At 38.8% G+C, this 19520-nt stretch overlaps 1 protein-coding gene across 2 annotated transcripts; it reads left to right on the plus strand.

Moving 5' to 3' along the window:
* The first annotated feature begins 1512 nt into the window (after window positions 1-1512).
* On the plus strand, window positions 1513-17072 carry TARS1 (threonyl-tRNA synthetase 1). 2 transcript variants are annotated; one of them, XM_085326298.1, is made up of 19 exons: window positions 1513-1568; window positions 2123-2203; window positions 3489-3679; window positions 4726-4849; window positions 5807-5928; window positions 6171-6288; window positions 6494-6558; window positions 6639-6717; window positions 7359-7505; window positions 8461-8559; window positions 9294-9460; window positions 9992-10154; window positions 10243-10380; window positions 10944-11021; window positions 13561-13661; window positions 13778-13882; window positions 14568-14640; window positions 15423-15537; window positions 16603-17072. In XM_085326298.1, exons 1-19 carry the CDS (start codon window positions 1548-1550, stop codon window positions 16749-16751), a joined length of 2136 nt encoding a protein of 711 aa, XP_085182424.1. In that variant the 5' UTR covers window positions 1513-1547; the 3' UTR covers window positions 16752-17072. The 2 variants fall into 2 exon arrangements, with proteins under 2 accessions (XP_085182424.1, XP_085182425.1); XM_085326299.1 differs by lacking the exon at window positions 16603-17072 and adding an exon at window positions 14104-14227 and having other exon boundaries at window positions 15423-15511.
* The last annotated feature ends 2448 nt before the right edge of the window (window positions 17073-19520 follow it).

The raw sequence follows: 19520 nt of genomic DNA on the forward strand, positions 1-19520 counted from the left end.
TTCACCAACACAGCCTGTATCATTGCTGCCATCTTCTGGCAAAACGGACAGTTCTGCTACACTTCTAATCGCTTTTGAAATATTGAATCATCTTTTGTCTTCTCTTTAACAGCATCCATAATTTTTTTTGTTCATTTTTGGGCAAGACTATCTGTAAGCTTTGCAGCGTTCTGTCTGTCAGGCAGGTACCACCCCTTCATAAGGAAAAGAAATTCTAGAAGGTATTGTTAATTATAATTTTTTTTAAAAAAATGTTGTATTACTAAACATTGTGCTACTAAACAACATCGTACATTCTTAAATGTAGCTGTTTAAGAAGGGTATTTTTCAATATTTATGCTCCTTATATTTTGGTTTTAGACAACAAATACATTTTTCAAGTTTATTCTGTATAAAAGTATTTATAAATCCATATTTACTATACCTTCCCATTTTAATATTTCTAAATAAACAAATATTTGCATTAACTTCTTATTTTTGTGGCCAAATGAGGTGGTAACATTCTCTTAACTACTTTTTACCTCTGTATAATCACTATTAGAAAGCTATATTAAACTGCGAATCTTTCCTTATATTTTTTCCTGCAGCATTTAAGTCTGTAGAACGTTTTAACTGAAGGAAACACTCCAAAACCCCACGTTTTTGTTGCAGATGAGCAGGAAGCAGCTATTCCAGGAGCCTTTGCATGCAGGGCAGGACCGGGCGTCACACACACTGCAAATGGCAGAGGGCCAGACCAAGCCGCACTCCTGACCTCTGATTTAAACTCCTCAAAGGCCCCTTCCAAGCCAGGACTCTATACCTCTAGGCCTTTTAAATGTGAAATTTTGTAATAAGCACGTTTCTTAAGCTAGGCCACCTGGCAACTGAGTTTACTGAGCACACCTAAGGCCTTGCAACAGCCTTCCCTCGGGGAGCCCGTGACCACCATGAAAACGTACTGAAAGAAAGAAGTAATTTTCCTGAATTAAAGTATTATTTATTTTTCCATTAAAGAAGCACCAGGAGCAGAAGAGAAGGAAGGTTACAGCAACAAATCTGTGGCTGAATATTGTAGCCTTTCCTTGGGGTATCAGGACTCTCTCACCCCATTTCCCCTCAGGAAAGGGCAGCCAAGCAGCTTAGATGTCCACAAAGTGTGACCCTCCAGTCAGCATCTTCCTCACAAGTTACCAGACTTTCCAAAATCTCTTCTACTTTTTCATCCTTGTTCTTGGGGAATGGGAGCTAGGAGGGCTTTTCGCAGGACAAAAACTGCATCAAAAAGGGAAGTGCCCCTGCTTCCCTCCGCGGGGACCAGTTCCTCAGCGCGGCGACAACCCCGTAGCGCGATTTATTTTTATTTCCTTTACGAGGGAGGACGAGGAGGCCCCAGAGCGCACACGGCGCGGACAGCACGGGCGGGCAGCCCCGGCCCGTTCCCGCCCCGCGTTGCATCAGCTGGGGCGGGCGGAGAGCGCCTGCGCGGGGCTGCCCCGCTCCGCCGCCCGCCCCGCCCCGCCCCGCCCCGCCCCGCCCCTCGGCGACGGCGCGGCTCGGCGGACGCCATGGCGGGTGCTGGCAGCGAGGTGGGTGAGGGGCTTGCTGCGGTCCCCTGCAGCTCGGGGGGCTTCGGGCTCTCTCCGCGGCCCAGGGCGCCCTCTCCGCGGCCCGGGGACGGCGTGTCCTGAGGCGGGGAGTCCCCTTTCCCCCACCCCGCTCCCGCGCCGGGCCCCCGGGAGCCGGCGGCCGTTGGGAGCGCGCGCGGCGGCCGTTGGGAGCGCGCGCGGCGGCCGTTGGGAGCGCGCGCGGCGGCCGTTGGGAGCGCGCGCGGCGGCCGTTGGGAGCGCGCGCGGCGGCCGTTGGGAGCGCGCGCGGCGGCCGTTGGGGCGGCCGGTGCCAGGGGCAGACCGAGGCCTCTGGCCGCTCCTTCATAGCAAATCACGGGGTTTTCCCCAGCTGGCTCCGGGAAAGCGGGGGTAGAAAGACGATATGTTTTAAACCTGAGCTGAAAAACGAGTTTCCTGTGTTTGCTTCGATCAGGTTTCCTTTCCCTTGTGTTGTGGGCTTGGACAGGGGTAAAAGCGTGAGCGCGTCTGAGTGATTTTTGGAAAATGAGGAAATGGGTGTTTGCCCTCCATAGGTAAATGCTGAGGAAGGGAAAAAGGCAGACTGTGGAAAGAAGAAAATGAAAGAAGGGGCTGGTGATGAAGGGCGCACAGAGGTGAGCTTCCCTTGGGTTTGTATGGCATTAAAAGATGTAGACTTTTGGCTGTTGTGTTGTGTGCTGATGGTATTGCTGCAGTTTGTCCCTCCGAAGTATTTTATCTAGAATTACGATTATTCCATTCCTTTTCCTGTTATTTCTGATTTTAGTAAAGTTTGTGCTGAAATGAGTTTGTTGCTCTTGACAGCAAGTTGCATCTGTGTACTGGAGGAGCAGTTCAGATTTCCATAGTTGCTATTTACAGTGCCTCCCATTTGCACCAGGAAATAGGGAGCAGTTCTCTGGGATGATGAAGGCCTGTGTAAGATGCTCGGTCTTTTTAACTGATGTAGTGGGTATGAGTAAATGGATGCCTTCGACTGTGCACCGAGGCAGCCAGATGCTAGCCAGTGCTGATCCCAAGCCATCCACATAGCTATATAATCCTCTTTATGCTCAAGCTTCTAGCCCTAGCGCTATTAGCTGACATATAGATTGGAGCTAGTTTCTGTCTAGATAGCTCAAAGTAGGAATGTGCCCTAAGTTTTCTGACCCAGTAATAGAAATATATTTTATCTTGAACTCTGATCTTTTCAATTTGATTTCAAATTGATGCCCCTGCTAGAATTTTACATAGTTTATTAAACAGGTGTATTGTGCTACACTTGAAAGTGGTAATTTTCATTAAGCTGAACTTTTATAATGTTAATATATAATTAAAGTGTAATGGTGACTATTACTTGTTAGATATCTAACTTAAATTATCTTCCTATCTGAGAGAGATTGAATGAGTAAAGACTAAAAAATAAAAGGGATGAAGTGACAGATGAAACTGTGAAAGGGGAGATGTAAATGCTTATTAGCTGTCAAGTATAGTGCAAATTAATTTTAATAATTTAATGCTATATTCCAAGCATCAGTGAAATATGTGGAAATACATAAACTTTTTTCTTTGTAATTAGAAAAATTGAAAAATGTTTTCAATCCCATGATAAAAGTGACGGATTGCCCTTTTTCCATTATCTTGAATTGTCGTTGGGATGGTTCTTCTCCTTAATTTTTTATTGCATTGCTTAAAGAGTTCTTATTTTCCTTCTCTTTATAAGAAAATCATCAGTATCCATGCTCCCTTTTTGAAAGGGTTATTGCATACAATTTTCAAAGTTGGCGGAACTGAGATTCCTAAATCACTTAATTCCCTGTGAAAAAGTGTACCATTCTGTTTGCATTCTTGACATAACTGGAGTAATCTTATATCACATGGTCTGTTGAATTCTTCTTTCTCTTTATTCTTTGTATGTAGATGAATCCCTGGCCTGCATTTATCAGTGAGCGTTTAGAGATGTATAATAAACTCAAAGCTGAACATGATGCACTTCTTGCAGAAAGAGCTGCGAATGACAGTAAACCCATTAAAGTTACATTGCCTGATGGCAAGCAGGTTGATGCTGAGTGCTGGAAGACTACTCCTTACCAAATTGCTTGTGGAATTAGGTATGCTTCTATTCTGTGACTTACTCAATAGTTTTCAGATAGATCTATATCTGCAGATTGCAGTTGTTATCATTAATGTTAGGATCCTAGTTACTTATCTCAATTTTCTTCAAGGGATCTTCTATAATAAACTGGAAGTAACCAATAGCTTTCTATTTTTGAAGTCTAATGTTTTGTCTTATGAAGATACAGTTTCTAAAATTAAATACAGACTATGGGTGGGATCCTTTAGACAGGTAACTTGCCTGTCTTTCTCAGTGAGTACTGCAATTGCCTTAACTAACATGCTAACAAATTTACTATGTCAGATTGAATGTTAGCACATGTTAGTTTGCATGGACTTGGGGAGGACTGATGGGTGATATTTCAGTGGATTTCGGGGAGCATTAACAGTATGAGTATCATTCACTAAATTGCATTTTTTTTCTTATGTGTGAGATCACCATAAAAAGCATGACCTCTCTCTCTGGATGACTCAGACTTCCTGTGGGGAGGGTTTGATCAATGCGCACTGGTCACCTTAAGAGTTAAAATTATGAAAGATAGGTGATACTTAGAGATGAAATGCCATTTCTGTGCCCGGTCGGGAATTTTCTTTGCTTTTGTGATTTGGGATCAAGGAAAGGATTTTTTGACTGTTGGAAATGAAAGTGTTAAGGTAATGCATTATCTTAGAAGTGATATTTGATATCTGTATTTTTGATATTTGAGATCTGTCTCTGCCATGGGAAATCTGTCTTTTATTGCAGTAGGATTTTGAGATCAAGTCAGTACTTCAAGATAGGTGCTTCTAAGTCAAGTATGTTAAACACTGTATGAACATCCAGGACACAATATAGTTTTTTTTTCCCCAAATCTCTTGGAGATGTGGGTATGATTTTCATAAATGTTCAGGACTGGCTAAACTGCTTTTTTATTTGGAATTTTTTTATGGAATTATACACTCTCTGAGCAGTCCTGAAAATCCTACTCGACATTGAGGGTAAAGTTGGGGAACTTTTACTTGCTGATTTCAAAAGCTTACATACCATGTATTTATTTCGTAGTCAGGGATTAGCTGACAACACTGTTGTTGCTAAAGTGAACAAGGTGGTTTGGGATCTAGACCGTCCTTTAGAAGAGGATTGTACCCTGGAGCTGCTCAAGTTTGAAGATGAAGAAGCTCAAGCAGTGAGTATCTTCTTTTAAAACTTGCTTGTCCTTAGATTTGCATTAAACTCAGCCTCCATTAGTTACTGATATTTTAATGCTTAAAAAATTAAGAAGAGAGAATGAGTTTGCTGTGTAGGTATATATTTGTTTCTTAAGAAGGAGGTGTGATACTGGAGATAATACACATTCTGCTATGTTTTCAGAGCCAAGTATCTGCTAGCAGTTGCTATAGATTATGTCAAATCTGTTCTCATTAAGATATTTACGTTTGCAGCCTTCATGTTAATGTAAGGTAGGTTTTTTTTGAACCAAGCTCTTGAGCACTGCCTGCAAAAGTGATACTGAGTAAAGACGTACAGAGTATGTACAAACTTAAAGAGTACTGAGTAAGCTGCACTTGAACTTTGTATGTACAAAAACACATATTTTCTGATATGTGCAAATAAAAGCTGAATGAGACCCTATTGATTTGCTTTTAATTTGTCAAAACTTAAGGTGTCCTATAAGATGAAGTGTTAATTTTTTAATTTATGGACTGTTCTACAGCAGTGCAAGATTTTCCATTTATAAAATACTTATAGGACCTCAGCCTTATGTTGTAAGTGCACTTCATGGCTTTTAGGCTGGCTGTATATCAGCAGAGCTGGTTGATTAAAGTTCACAAAAACAGTTAGTGAATTAGTTTCCCAAATTCTTGACAATAATTGAATTATTYCAACAGTAATTGAATAATAGCTGAAAATAATTCTGTTTCACTACTAGACTGTAAACAATTTTGCAGTGTTATTTTTCGAAATATCAGTGCTTTGGATGGGTGGGGGTAGCTGAGCAGATCATTTTTGTTCTGCAGACTGCTTTAATATGGGATCTGCATCATGTATCCTTAAAAGCAAGCTTTTAGAAAGGGTTCTAAATAAATTACTCAGAAATCCATTGTGCCTGTTCAGACTGACCCCTCTTTTTGACTTCCATTAGGTATACTGGCACTCAAGCGCTCACATAATGGGTGAAGCTATGGAGCGAATCTATGGTGGATGTTTGTGTTACGGCCCACCAATAGAAAATGGATTTTATTATGACATGTTTCTTGAGGATGGGTAAGTATTTTATTTTATTTTTTATTTATTTATTTTTTTCTAGGAGTGAGGGGACTGCAGGCACAGCAAAATTTCTATAACCTGCTTACTCCTGGGACAGTCATCAGTACTGTCACAGATGCAAATTGTTTTGTTCTTTGCAGTATGTCCTGTCCACAAGCTAGTGCATTGCAAAGATAGTACCAGGTCAGAAACTGCAAGTGAAAGCAAGAATGATTCACTTTGTCATGTGTTTGTTTTAGGGGTGTATCAAGTAATGACTTCTCTGCTTTGGAAACTTTATGCAAAAAGATCATGAAGGAAAAACAAGCCTTCGAAAGACTGGAAGTTAAGAAGGAAACACTGCTTGAAATGTTTAAGGTAGGCTGTTTTAGAAGATTGTTTCTAGCATCATACAGTTACGCTTTTTCTGCCCCTCTCTTTCCTGTTCCTGTTCCTCTCTCTCCTGTTTGTATGTCTCTCTTTTGATGAAACAGAGCATTAGATTTGTAAATAGTTTAAACTGCTGTTCAAATCTCATGCTTAATAAGTAGTTAACAAATGTGTGTGCTGTTTTTCTTTTTAGTATAATAAATTCAAGTGTCGGATTTTGAATGAAAAGGTCAATACGCCAACTACAACAGTGTACAGGTAATAATGCATGCATAGTAATACAACTAGATATAACTCTCTAGGATGAAATATACTAAATTAATGTTTCCTTTTCTTAGGTGTGGCCCTTTGATAGATTTGTGCAGGGGGCCTCATGTCAGACATACTGGCAAGATAAAAACCATAAAAATTCATAAGGTGAGTGCTGAAACTTCACGAGACAAATGTGTTCACTGAAAACATGTTGCTATAGTGGGGCGATACATTTGTGGGATACCCAGGAGCATAATGCAAAGTGGATAACCTGGCCATAAACTCAGTTTATCTATATGAGAGTGGGTTGTGTGCTATGAAAATTATCTTAAGTAGTATGAAGCTCAATTATGTGACCAGAGCCTCCACTGCCAACAGTGGATTGGAAAGTGAGCAGGGCCTAAGAAAAGGGCCTGGCTGAACTCTGTCAATCAGARCTTATAATTTTTGCTCATCTGATGGTTATAGTTGAGTGAGAATGAGAACATTTGGAAGAAGATGGCTACAGAGAGAGCAAGTGGGATTAAAAAAAGACAAAGGAGAGGTCAAATTCCTTCTTACAGAATCTGTTCACCTGTCCTTGGTACATTTTTCTCTACAGGCGATTTGGTTCTTTTTGAAGTTTTGACATACATTTAGTTTTCATCATGGCACAAGGAGAGCTTTTATTTCTAAATAGAAATACTGGTGTGCTGCATTAAATATAGTGACTGTTAATAATTCTATGCCTTTTAACAGGAGGCAGTAATAGTAGAATATGGAGTCTCCTCCTTGTCCTTACTGCATCATTTAATTTTTGCACGCAGAATTCCTCTACCTATTGGGAAGGCAAGGCTGATATGGAATCTCTTCAGCGGATCTATGGAATTTCATTCCCAGATGCCAAAATGCTGAAGGAATGGGAGAAATTCCAGGAGGAGGCTAAAAACAGAGACCATAGAAAGATTGGGCGGGTGAGACAACCTTTCTGGTAATGTATTTCACAAATACCATGTGCATGTAACCTCATAACTAGAAGCATCTCAAAGACTTCATATACTTGCTGGCACAACCAAGATGGATATAATTGTATTTTCAGTAGTTTTGCAAAGCCAGGCACTCTTCTCTAGCAACAGAGCATCAAAAGTCCTAAAGCAAACAGAACTCCTATTTAGAGCTTTTACTGTTTAAAACACTATAGTATCCTTATGCCACAGATTAAATGAAACACAAACACTTCAGTTTGTAGAAAAAGTTCATTCCTATATGAGCTGCTTTAGCCTGTTCACTCAGTTCTTTCTTCTGTATGGCATTAGAATCAATAATACATTTTTTTTCTTGTGTAGTCCTTACACGCATTTTGTGCTGACAGTGTTCTTGCTAGCTTTTTCTCTTCCAATACTATCTGCTTATTTTGTTGGGGCCRTTTGGATGGAAACCTCTGTCAGACAATTGATAGTCGCGGACACACTGGTGCAAATTCTGCTGCTTGGGCGTCAGGAAAACCTACAGCAGAATTTCACTRTGTGCTATCCCAGTATGTCAACAAATTAGCTACGTACAGTTAACACTTCTAATACATGTGCAAACTCCTAGTGTGCTGCAGCAGCAGAACTAACTATTACTTGTTAACAGGCTGAGTGAATTTTGGAGGCATAACTGGTTACATATAAGCACAGGAATAACAAAATTTGAGCATCAGTAATGAAACAGGAAACTGGACAATCTCCTTCAAGAATCAATACTAATAGGAGATATAAATGCCAATGAAAAAGTATCTGCCTATTGCTATTGATTTTTTTTTTTTTTGCTTTCAAATGTGTTTTAACTTTGAGTAGTGATGCCCAGTCAGTAGTAACTCACCAGTGAATGTCAGTGAAAGTACTGGCTGTACAAATATTTTTTTTCTCAAATACTGTTTTTCTGCAGGACCAAGAACTGTTTTTCTTTCATGAGCTCAGCCCTGGTAGCTGTTTTTTCTTGCCAAAAGGAGCTTACGTTTATAACACACTAATTGAATTCATCCGGGTAAGTAATACCTTTTGGAAATCTTACAGAAGAAATTTCTCTATTTTAGGAGAATATGTAACATCATTATAAATGGCATTGACTGAGAGTGAAGTGCTATATTAACTAGTTCTGTAAGCAGTGAACTAAAGTAACCTGATTTCTTTGCACTGGTCATGTCAAATTCTGTGCTTAAATTTTTATCAGAGCTTTACCTGCATTTAAAGCCATGTAATGATGCTCTGTATTATGGATTATTTGAGGTCTATTAGTACAGCTGAGCTTATACTGCAGCTCTTCCACTGCTGCATATTTCTTTATTTTATTTGGCCTTGTAGAACTATCTGTTATAAAATGATGTGTAAAAAATACACTGGCCTTTCTGTTGCAATATTTAAAATCGCTATGTCTTGTTGTCATATATTTGGGCTGCAGGGTAATATCAAGTGTCATTGAATAATTAGAGACTGTTTCTTTGCTTTCAAGGAAGAAACTTGTTCTTCTTGTTTAGCACAGATGAAAAGTTTTGGGGGAGGGTGGTGCTGGTAGAATGGAGGTAGCCTGGCATGTACAGCTTGACTCATTACTGCCTTACAGATGAAAGGGGGTAGAAGGATCAGGTTTTCTTGGGTATTTTTGTTCTTGTTTTTGTTTTTATCTAGTCATAGACTTTTGGAGGGCAGTATTTGCATATTCTGTGGCTGCAAATTTATTTGTTTTATAAATTATTTTATATATTGGGTCTGTCATTATAGAGTGAGTATCGAAAACGTGGATTCCAGGAAGTTGTTACTCCAAATATTTTCAACAGCAAATTATGGATGACATCAGGGCACTGGCAGCATTACAGTGACAATATGTTTTCCTTTGAAGTGGAGAAAGAAATCTTTGCTCTGAAGCCTATGAACTGTCCAGGACACTGGTAAATACATAGCAAATTTAGTTAATCAAAAATGCTGCTGCTTCAAAAAGTGCTCAGTTTGTTTTCCCTGCTTAATTATAAAGATGCCTATCATCAGGTGCTCTGATTTGATGCGCCATCTGGAGCGACGTAATTATGAGTGTACGAGCTCTCTGTTTACTGAGACACTGAGGAATGCCATTATTCCATTGTTGCACTGGCTATATTTTCAGAACTGACAACTTACTTTGGTACTACAAAACTTGAATATCTAAAGTGGATACCCACGCGTTGTCCATTTTTTTTGGCAGTGTAGCCATTAAGAACTTCGTGTTCAGTTTTAGGAGCTATTGTACCCTCTGTGTGTGTATGGAGGGGGAAGCCTATCAGCTATAAACAGTATCTGAATTTGCTTTCCTGAAAAAAAATAGATATGAATGCTCATTGTATTCAGATCTCGTGGTTGGAGTTAGGGACATTTGCTCAGATCTTGGCTGCTCTTTGCAGAAYTTTGATTCTGGGTGAGTTTCAAGCAATAAACTTTTCCTTCAGCCTTATGTTTGATCATCGTCCGAGATCCTGGCGTGAGCTGCCGTTACGATTGGCTGATTTTGGTGTTCTGCATCGTAATGAACTGTCAGGAGCTCTTACAGGACTCACTCGAGTACGCCGGTTCCAGCAGGATGATGCTCACATATTCTGTGCTATGGAGCAGGTATGGGCTGCAATTAAATGAAATTGTGTATTAAAATCCAAGTAACTAAATTTCCCATAGTTGACACTTTATTTCCATCCTCATAAAGATTGAAGAGGAGATAAAGAGTTGTCTGCAGTTCTTACGTACTGTGTATGATGTTTTTGGATTTTCCTTCAAACTGAATCTCTCCACTCGTCCTGAAAAGTATCTTGGAGATATTGAAGTATGGAATCAAGCTGAGAAGGTAAACAGTGATTTAATGACTTTTTAAATGAAAAGTAGGCTGCAGTTGGAATACCATTACAGCCACTGTAATAAGTATTAGAGTCACCTTCCAAAAGCCAGGTTACTTTCATGATTAAAGGGACAGGGTTAGACCTTGCAGCGGCACTGATCTCTGTCAGGGAGAAGATGGGGCAGGAATGGACGTTAGGTGTGCTAGGGTGGATTACCTCTCAGTATTATCTACAAACTTTGAATCTAGCATAAAAATTTCTTAGGTTATAGCCAACAGTGCTTGACTAACTTCTTCCAAAATGTATGTTTTAGTTTGCTTGCTTGTTTTTTAAATTTGGATTAAAATAATTTTTATTTTAGTTTGGGCACCCTGACAACTTCCCCTTTCCAAAAAATAAAATTAATTGGTAAGAATGTGTAAAGAAGTTGCAGCAGGTACTGAAAAGCATTGAGATTTTGGTAGTTTTAAATATTCTCCAGCAGTAGGCTGACCTGATGCTGTAATATGGAAACACGATAAATAAAAATGATGGGGGGAAAAAGGGCTGAGTGTGTGTTCTTTATCTCTAGCAACTTGAAAACAGCCTCAATGAATTTGGTGAGAAGTGGGAATTAAACCCTGGTGACGGAGCTTTCTATGGACCTAAGGTTAGTATGTTACAATCATCCTCTAGGTGGGTTAAGCTTTTAATTCTGTTTGGTCGAGGCAGGGAAAAAAACTATACAGTTCCTCATTTTCCATTGTTGCTACTGTAATCTTGACAATAGAGAGAGCATGCAAGCAAAGTTTTCCGCAGTATAGTGGATGCAGGAAAAAAAAAGTCCTCACATGTAGCTTAGATGTTATATTGGTTTTAGTCTCCATAAAGTCTGGTAATGTATGAATTCCCCCAAAAGACAATTGATAGGCATTAGTCTGTGCAGTGTTTGCCAAGTATCTTCAAATAGATACCTGAGCAAGACGAAGGCTTCAGCTAGTAAATGTTCTACTTTAATTAAACCAGTACAAATGGTCACTAAATGCTGTTAATACATAAATAACACTCTTCAGATGTTATTGTGAGGGAAAAGAGGAGTAAGCAATGTGGTGATACACTTGTTTTTCATTCCTGATTTGGAGTAAAGACAACTTCCTCTTTTCTCCTACCATCCTGCACATTCCCTTGCTATGTAACATTATAACTGACTTTTTTCAATGCTAGTACACACTTAATTAAGTATGATGCTGTTTACTTTCGGTTGGACGGTACAGGACAAAACTCTTTCCTGAACTGACAAGCTGGTCCGTGCTGAGGTTGTTAAAGACTGAGATTAAGAAGGATTTTTTTTTTTAAGTCATCTGTCTCAAGTTGCTGTCAGACTGAAATAATATGTTTTACCAGCTACATAAGCTTTTACTTTCATGGGAGAGAAAAAAATAGTCTATGATATGGGTTTCCACATACCTTTAACATTCTTTTCATTAATTAAGCCCAATTTACATGTACAAAGTAATCAGCTCTGTTTAAGCAGCAGCCAAATAATTTAGTGAGGGACGTGAACAGAAGGTGGCACTGTCAGATCTGTATTACCAGAGCAATAGCTACATTTGAAATATTTTTCAGTAATCAGTGAATCATAACATATGTAAATAATTCTATATTGCTATATAAAACAAGCAGTGAAAAAAAATTAACTTCATTTTATTGATTAAACAAATTTCTGAAAAATTCCTTTTACTGGCASAGTTTTGTAGCTCAGTTAAATTGCTACTGGGTTTTGGTATTAGGAAAGAAAAAACAAACTTGTGTTGGTTTTATATTGTTAAAAGATGTCTCCTCAGTCTGCACAGATTAAGTAGGGCTCTCTAGAAATTTACTTGTATCTCTGAACATAAGGACACAGAACATTATAAAATTACTTGTAAATCTTTCTCTAATAAACCTACCCTACATTTATGTCTACATTAATTCATGTAGTAAACTGATTCTGATTTCTGTCCTTGTATGTTAATTGAATCAATTTCATTTTATAGATTGTACATGGAATGTGTTATAGCAGCTAATCATTCACAGTGTGAAACGCAAACAGAGTTTAGTGATTTCCCTTCATTAATTTGAAAGGAGGCAAATATCTGCAGGAACACTTACCTTTGTTAACCTTAGTTAACCTTCTACTTAGTTCTAGTACACTCCAGCTGAAGGGAAGTGAGCAGACATGTAGCCTGTTGCACTGGTTTTAATGGAAACTGGTTAAAGTTGCATGTTAAGTGAAGCTCGACATCTAGGGTGCTTTCAAACTAACTTCTACTTTTTTTCTACTTGGATAATTTGAAAATAATAGAAGGTTTTAAGTAGATTATTTTGATAGAAGGTTTTCTTATGAATAACTGACCTATGATAAACTCCAGCTTCGAAGCTTTCTTTTTTTAACAGTTCATATTTAGCCCAAATACTTTTGAAAGATGTTTAGCATTTCAATGAATAAAACACTTACTTACCTGTTTATTTGATATATAAACTAAAATAAAGAACATAGCCCCAACATACAGCCATACTGGTGAGCTGTCTGGTTGTGCAGCTTTTTATCACAGATGTGCTCAGGATTAAAGCTTGTAAGATGCAACAGAAAGAATAGGCTTGATTGTAGATAGTCACATAGACAGAATGAGTGTCACTAATGCAATCCCTATTAGAAAGGAAATTATCTAACACAAGGATTCTCTTCCCTGTGCCCTAATTTACAAAATAAGCTACCAAATATTCCAATATTGTATAATAAATAAGCATAAGTTTTCCGGTTTCAGGTTGAAGATGTCCTGTTTTCAGTGAGAAGTGTTCAATTCTGATCCAACGCATATGCACTCTTCCCTTGATGTGCTGACTTTACTCAGTAAAAAGGCCTGTGAAGGTCCCATGTCCTGAGAACAGCAGAGCAGATTGAAACTCACCCAGTATGATATATTAAATATGGTTCCCTCTGAAGTAATGCCACTGTACTTGCTTACCTCATTTATCATTCTGACAAGTATCTCCATCATATTCTGCAAATTATTTAAATCTTGAAGTAGGCCAAAGTGTTGTCTAAAATCATAATAGTTCTTCTGTACTGCTCTGAGTAAAAACTTCCATCTTAAAACATGCTTGCTTTCAGAGGAAAATGCTTGTATCTTAAACTCTAGTAAAAGTTTGTGTCTTTTGTTTCTAAGATTGACATTCAGATTAAAGATGCCATTGGTCGCTACCACCAGTGTGCTACGATCCAGCTAGATTTCCAGCTGCCAGTCAGATTTAACCTTACCTTTGTCAGGTGAGTAAAGTAGCTGGTATTTTTAATTGCAGTATAATCTAGCTTGCCTGGCACTTAGAGGCATAAGTTTGGAAAAAAGAAACAGCTTGATGTTTTAAAAAAACCTTTATTCACAGCCATGACGGTAATGACAAGACCAGACCAGTTATCATTCATCGGGCCATCTTGGGATCTGTGGAAAGAATGATTGCCATTCTAACTGAAAACTATGGAGGCAAATGGTAATGTTGAAAAGTAGATTTATTATTCCTGTTTGAACAAACATTTTATGTAGTATAAGATAAATTGGCCCCAAGTGTGCAAGAGTCAAGAGGATTTCTTCTGCTTGCTTGATGCAGAGTTGTGCTGTAGGTACACCATGAGGTAATTTCTCTTAAACTACATTCCTTAGATGTTTAGTAATCCTAGATGTGATAGCTAGTACATGATATCACTCTTGCAGGTGCAGCATACAGCCTAACTATACAAGCCATGCATCGCTGATCTTATTCTTGCAGCTAGGCTGCCTTGAAGAGCCATTTTATGTAGGTAACATCCTTAACGTGCTGCACTATGATACCTGGCAGGTACGATCTCTCTGACTACTAGGGAGGCTCCAAAGTAAACATTTTTTTTCTGTGATTAGTTAATAATAAGCATAACGACTCAGTTACACGTTTTTCTGTTGTAAAACACAACTTGAAACTTTAGGTAAATAAATTTGCCCATACTGAAATTTTCCTTTAGACACTCAGTTTTTTTGGGGAGATAAACTGTGACTTGAGTTTAGGGCTGTCATCATCTCTGAAATCAACCTAAGCAAGCGGCTTAATGACCCTCTAGTGTAGATTTTAGTCTCATCTATTGATAGGCTATTTCATATTGAAAAATACTAAAAACTGTAAAACTTGTTTTTGTTTTCTGAAGGCCACTCTGGCTCTCCCCACAGCAGGTTATGGTGGTACCAGTGGGCCCAACCTGTGATGAATATGCTCAAAAGGTGAAGTAGCACGGGTTTTGTTTTGTTTTGTTTTGTGTTTTTTCTTTTTGRTTCCCGAAATTCTGTATTTAGATGAGCTGCTCAGTTTTTAAAGATTAATACTGTTTATTTGAAATAAATAGGGTAAGTCTTTACATACTATGTTGTTGTCACTGTAATATATAAATGCTACAAATTAAGCTGCTGAAATTATAGCTGGATCCTTTAAGAAGACCTGAAACAGATTTTGGGTATCCAAGCAACAAACGCTGATCTTAGTGATGCTTTTATTATTGGAAAGCTTAGCTTTTCAGCCAGAGGAAAAATGGTTACCATTCAGGTTCCAGTCTCCCATGTCCATGGGCCTCTTGCAGAGTAGTAAGAAAAATGAAGCAGGGTCTTTTGTGTCTTTGGCATCCAGCTGACATTCTTCTACATTTCTTTCAAGCACATGATACGTTTAAGGAAAAAAAAAAAGTCTGCGAAATAAAATCCTCTGATCAGGTAGCTCCATCATTCTGCTGCCTTTCTCCATGCCAAATTCAAGTCACTATTCAGCTCAATGTGTCAGGTATCCATGGCACTGCTTAGTGATTTAGTGTGTATGAGCTTACGATAGCTGACATGTTTTCACATTCTTGAACTAGGCTCATCTCCACGGCCTGAGCCAACGATGGTGTCTTAGGTTTAGGAGTGAGTTAGACAAGTTTGACTGGCTTGTTAAGCCTACAAGTCATAAATAGTTCATCATCATGAAATACTCTATCCTTTTTCAGTGACAGTTTAAGTACTTTTTCTTYTAGGTCAGACAGCAATTCCATGATGCTGGACTGATGGCAGATGTTGATGTAGATCCTGGGTGCACACTGAACAAGAAGATCAGGAATGCTCAGCTTGCACAGTATAACTTCATTCTGGGTAACGTATAGGGCATGTGCTATTTTATCTATGTTGGTTGACTTTCTTGAATAGGACTAGGATTTGATCTAGCTCCTTCTGTGAGCAAGGCATAGTCAGTGTTTTACGCCACTTTACTCCTAAGAATCTCTGTCTCGGCCTCCACTGCATGATGGGCATTCCTCGCTTGTGCAGCGGTTAGAGGAAGGAGGTCATTGTTGAGTGGCCCAAGGCATTACTGCTACTTTAGAAGAAGTATTCTGCTCTCTTCTGATCAGCAGTATGGAGACACGTGTGGAGTCTCTCTTCATTTGTGAGGTAGATTTAAGCAATTTTTCAGTATTTTTCTCTCTCATTTGAAGTGTGGCAAAAGTAGTATCATATTTCCACTGCATTCAGATGTGGTGCACTTTTAAGCTATGCGTGCATGTCTAAGTCTTGCAAGAGAGGGTGATTTAAAAAGTGACCACCAAGTATATGATTTGAAGTACTGACTTAGTCATACAAACTACTTCCTCCAAGTATATCCTATAAAATTTATATTAGTAATGAGACAAACACATATTATTTTGGTGTCTCTAATGTTTAGTTTAAACAAATAACTAAGCTTTTCCAGTAAATTATCTTGCTGTTTCTATAAAGTAAAAAAAAAAAAAGAAAGAAAAAAGCAAGCTGTTGGTTATTTACGATCAAATAAATCGTAAATATCGTTATTATCGTAAATAATAAATCGTGTCTTTCCTAACCTTTGTGTAGCACTCGGCTTATTTCTGATTTCAGCTTTGTGGGTCTCTTTAATAAGAAATAAGCCAAGCTGAGCTTATTCAGTTAACTTTTCCCCTTGCTCATATTTTACTAAATTGCTATTTATAATACACTAAAACCTTTTAAATAAGATGTGATTAAGTAAGAAGGCTAGTGGCTGCTATGGACCTAAATTTAGGGGGAGGATGTGGAAGAGAGCAAAGAAGGACTTGTATTGGTTGTTAAGTTTTTTAGAGTTTCTGTTTAACATCTTTGTGTTTTATGGGAATGAAAAAAAATATTTAAGAAATGTTAATCTCTTTGCATCTGGGTTGTTTTTAGTTGTTGGTGAAAAGGAGAAGGCAAGCGGAACAGTTAATATTCGCACTAGAGATAACAAGGTGCATGGTGAGCGTACAATTGCTGACACTGTGGAGAGGCTGCTGGAATTGAAACGGTCCCGTTCCAAACAAGCTGAAGAAGAATTTTAACATCACCTATTTTACCTGGCATAAAGATTCTAGTTTTTCTTACTCGGTTAACCATAAAGTTGTTTGCTGAACCAGATTTGACATATATTTCACAATGGACCTGTTGCTTATTTTAGCAGAGATCTTTCTTAGTCAAACATACGTCTTTGTAAAATCAAATTTGCACAAACCATGAAGTAAAATTTCTTGGCTGCTGATAAATGACAGATGAAGCATTGTGAAATGACCCTTTCTGCCGCAAGAGGAAATGGAAATGTTCATCAGGGATACCTATAACATGCTAACTACCCAATTAAGAATAAAATTCATTTTGGTAACAAATGGTTTTCATGCAAGCTAAACAAGAGACATTGCACTTAAGATACCACACAGGACACAAGCCCTGCAGCAGCTTTTGGAGTATCCTTTAGCAGGGTAAGTAAGTGATACTTGCAGTCTTGGTCTGCTGGTCTCACATTTCCTTTACCATCTGAGCAGAAGCATTTCATCTAGCCTTCCCTCACCTACCTTTCTCAGGTGCGATGATAAAATTATATCAAAATTTGAACCTATCTTGTATTTAATCTTTGCTAAAATTTGCTGGGGGGCTTGGTAAATCTGTTTCCTGCCTCTTTGGCTCATCTAGGCTAATTACTTTCCATCTTAAGTGCTGTGATAAAAGGGGCAATTTACTTTCCAATGAGTTGCTGCTTTTAAAATTATTTCAGTGAAGGTGCTTTTTCTTTTTTTTTTTTTTAATATTTTTGCACTTGCTTTATTTTGCTGTTTCGTAATTGTTGCTGGGGCAAAATGAACAGCGCAGAAGCACAGGACAGCTATCGCTGGGGCAGGAGGGCTTAATCAAATGTAGATGTTGAAGCAAAAATAAGGCAAATAGATACCAGTCCCAGACCAAAAAGGAGCCACTAGCTCCATTTCCCTCTCTAGGAAACATGCTTTAGACCACCTTCTAGCTAGGTTGGTATATTTGCTGTATTTTACAAAGCTCTGCATTTCATATTGTAGGCATGCTAGAAGCATTRATTTGCCATATTCCTTTAAAGAGATACTCTCAAATTAGACTGGTGCTGTAAAATGCTAGACACTACTGTGTATAAGTCAGTAGAGGTCAGTCTTGTACAGGTTACCCTGCTACAGAAACCTCATTTAAATAATTATGCTTTCAAAACTCTAATAATGTAGATAGAAATATATAAGTGCATATATTATTAGAAACAACACTTACTTAATGGTACAATCCAGTAAGTACATGGGCAACTTCAGCAGGAGGTGGACAGAACTGTATCTACAACTAAATCGTAACTGAAGCCACTGAAGTGCCATCTAAACTCTCTTTGGTCTCTGCTTCTCTGACTAGAAGTTCTCTGGATCCCTAATGCGGGCATATGCAGAAGCAGAATTGGCTTGGCCTGAGTAGCATGTTTGCTTTCTCCCTCTCCCTCCCTCCCTCCCTCCCTCTCTCTCTCTCTCTCAGTTCAACCAGAAGTCCCTTGAAGAGTAGGCTTCGGGTACTGCTGATCATCTCTGGCAGGACCAAGCTTTTGAGAAAGTACCATGTCCATCTCTTGGGTCAGGAGGATACCATAAAACTTTTGTATAATAGCTTTGTGGTTGGACCACTTGCCAAGAGATGCTATTGACTAATTCTTTCAAAGGTCTGAGAGGGCTTAAAGCCACCTGTTCAACTTCTCCAGAGCATGTTTTGATTACCACCACTCAGCAGGAGAAACATAACTTCTGCAGTTTAGTTTTTAGCAGCACAGGGGCCGCCTGCTCTGCTGCAGTAAAGCTCTCTGACTCATAAAGTTGGCCCTAGTTAGGGGAGCAGGTACAGCAGAGAGGAACACGAAGAGAAAGACTGAAGGGCGATGACTCTCCTGGCATGGTGCAAAGCCAACATCCTCTTCAGGTAGCTGGAGTAGATCTAAAGGAAAGAGAAGCAGAAACAGGGACAAGAGGGCTGGCAGATAGGCAGCAGTGATTACGCAGGAAAGTCTGGAACAAAGATGTCCACATGCAAAGTACAATTAAGCTCTTTTGAGTTTCAAGCATCCTGTCCTATGAAGGGTTTAATCTCACTAGACTGAAAGAAAATATGTTCACTCCATGCCAATTTGGGGCTGGCATTTAAAGCACACTTTGCTATACCATCACAGGAACAAGCAGGCTTATAAAATAGACATTCATTAATTTGTTACTCTCCTGAAACACCATCTTCATTTTGAGAATACGCACAACTAACCCTTGTGCATGGATGTGTATGCCAACATCAGGACAAGTTAAGTTAATAGTCTTACAAGAGCTTAAATGCACAATGACATTAATCTAATCATGTTTAAATGTGATTTCTCAATTGCATGCTGAAGGGACAAACTGAAACCTGTCTACATCTAGCAATAGAGAGACAATTTATCTTTGTTTAATGGAATGAACTTCCGTAAGGATGTGAAATTACCCTTGGGTATCTTCAGGGATGTCAGGCTGCACACAGGAAAAGCTTTGAATAACGTAAGCCTATATATGTGTGTGTATACAACATACACACACATTATATACATACATACATATATATATATATATATATATATATATATGCATCTAGACTAACGGAAAGACACCTTTTATTGGTGCAGCCACTGAATTGTCAAAATTACAAAGTGTGTCTTTCCAAGAAGCCATTACCAGCTGAGAGCTAATAACTATACAATGACATTCATAAGTACTCCGCCTCGATACAGAAAATTAAGTCACACGTATTACATATGAGTC

The sequence above is a fragment of the Rhea americana genome, unplaced genomic scaffold (genome assembly GCF_003343005.1).
Source record: "Rhea americana isolate MKP2758 unplaced genomic scaffold, rheAme1 scaffold_13, whole genome shotgun sequence".
NCBI lineage: Eukaryota > Metazoa > Chordata > Aves > Rheiformes > Rheidae > Rhea > Rhea americana.

What these genes read in the sequence shown, in the direction of transcription:
- TARS1 (XM_085326298.1), top strand. Translation starts at nt 1,548, where the DNA reads ATGGCGGGTGCTGGCAGCGAG. An exon ending in AAACCATAAAAATTCATAAG is followed by an intron (nt 6,718 to 7,358) that starts GTGAGTGCTGAA and finishes TTTTGCACGCAG; the next exon opens with AATTCCTCTACCTATTGGGA. An exon ending in ACAGTATAACTTCATTCTGG is followed by an intron (nt 15,538 to 16,602) that starts GTAACGTATAGG and finishes GGTTGTTTTTAG; the next exon opens with TTGTTGGTGAAAAGGAGAAG.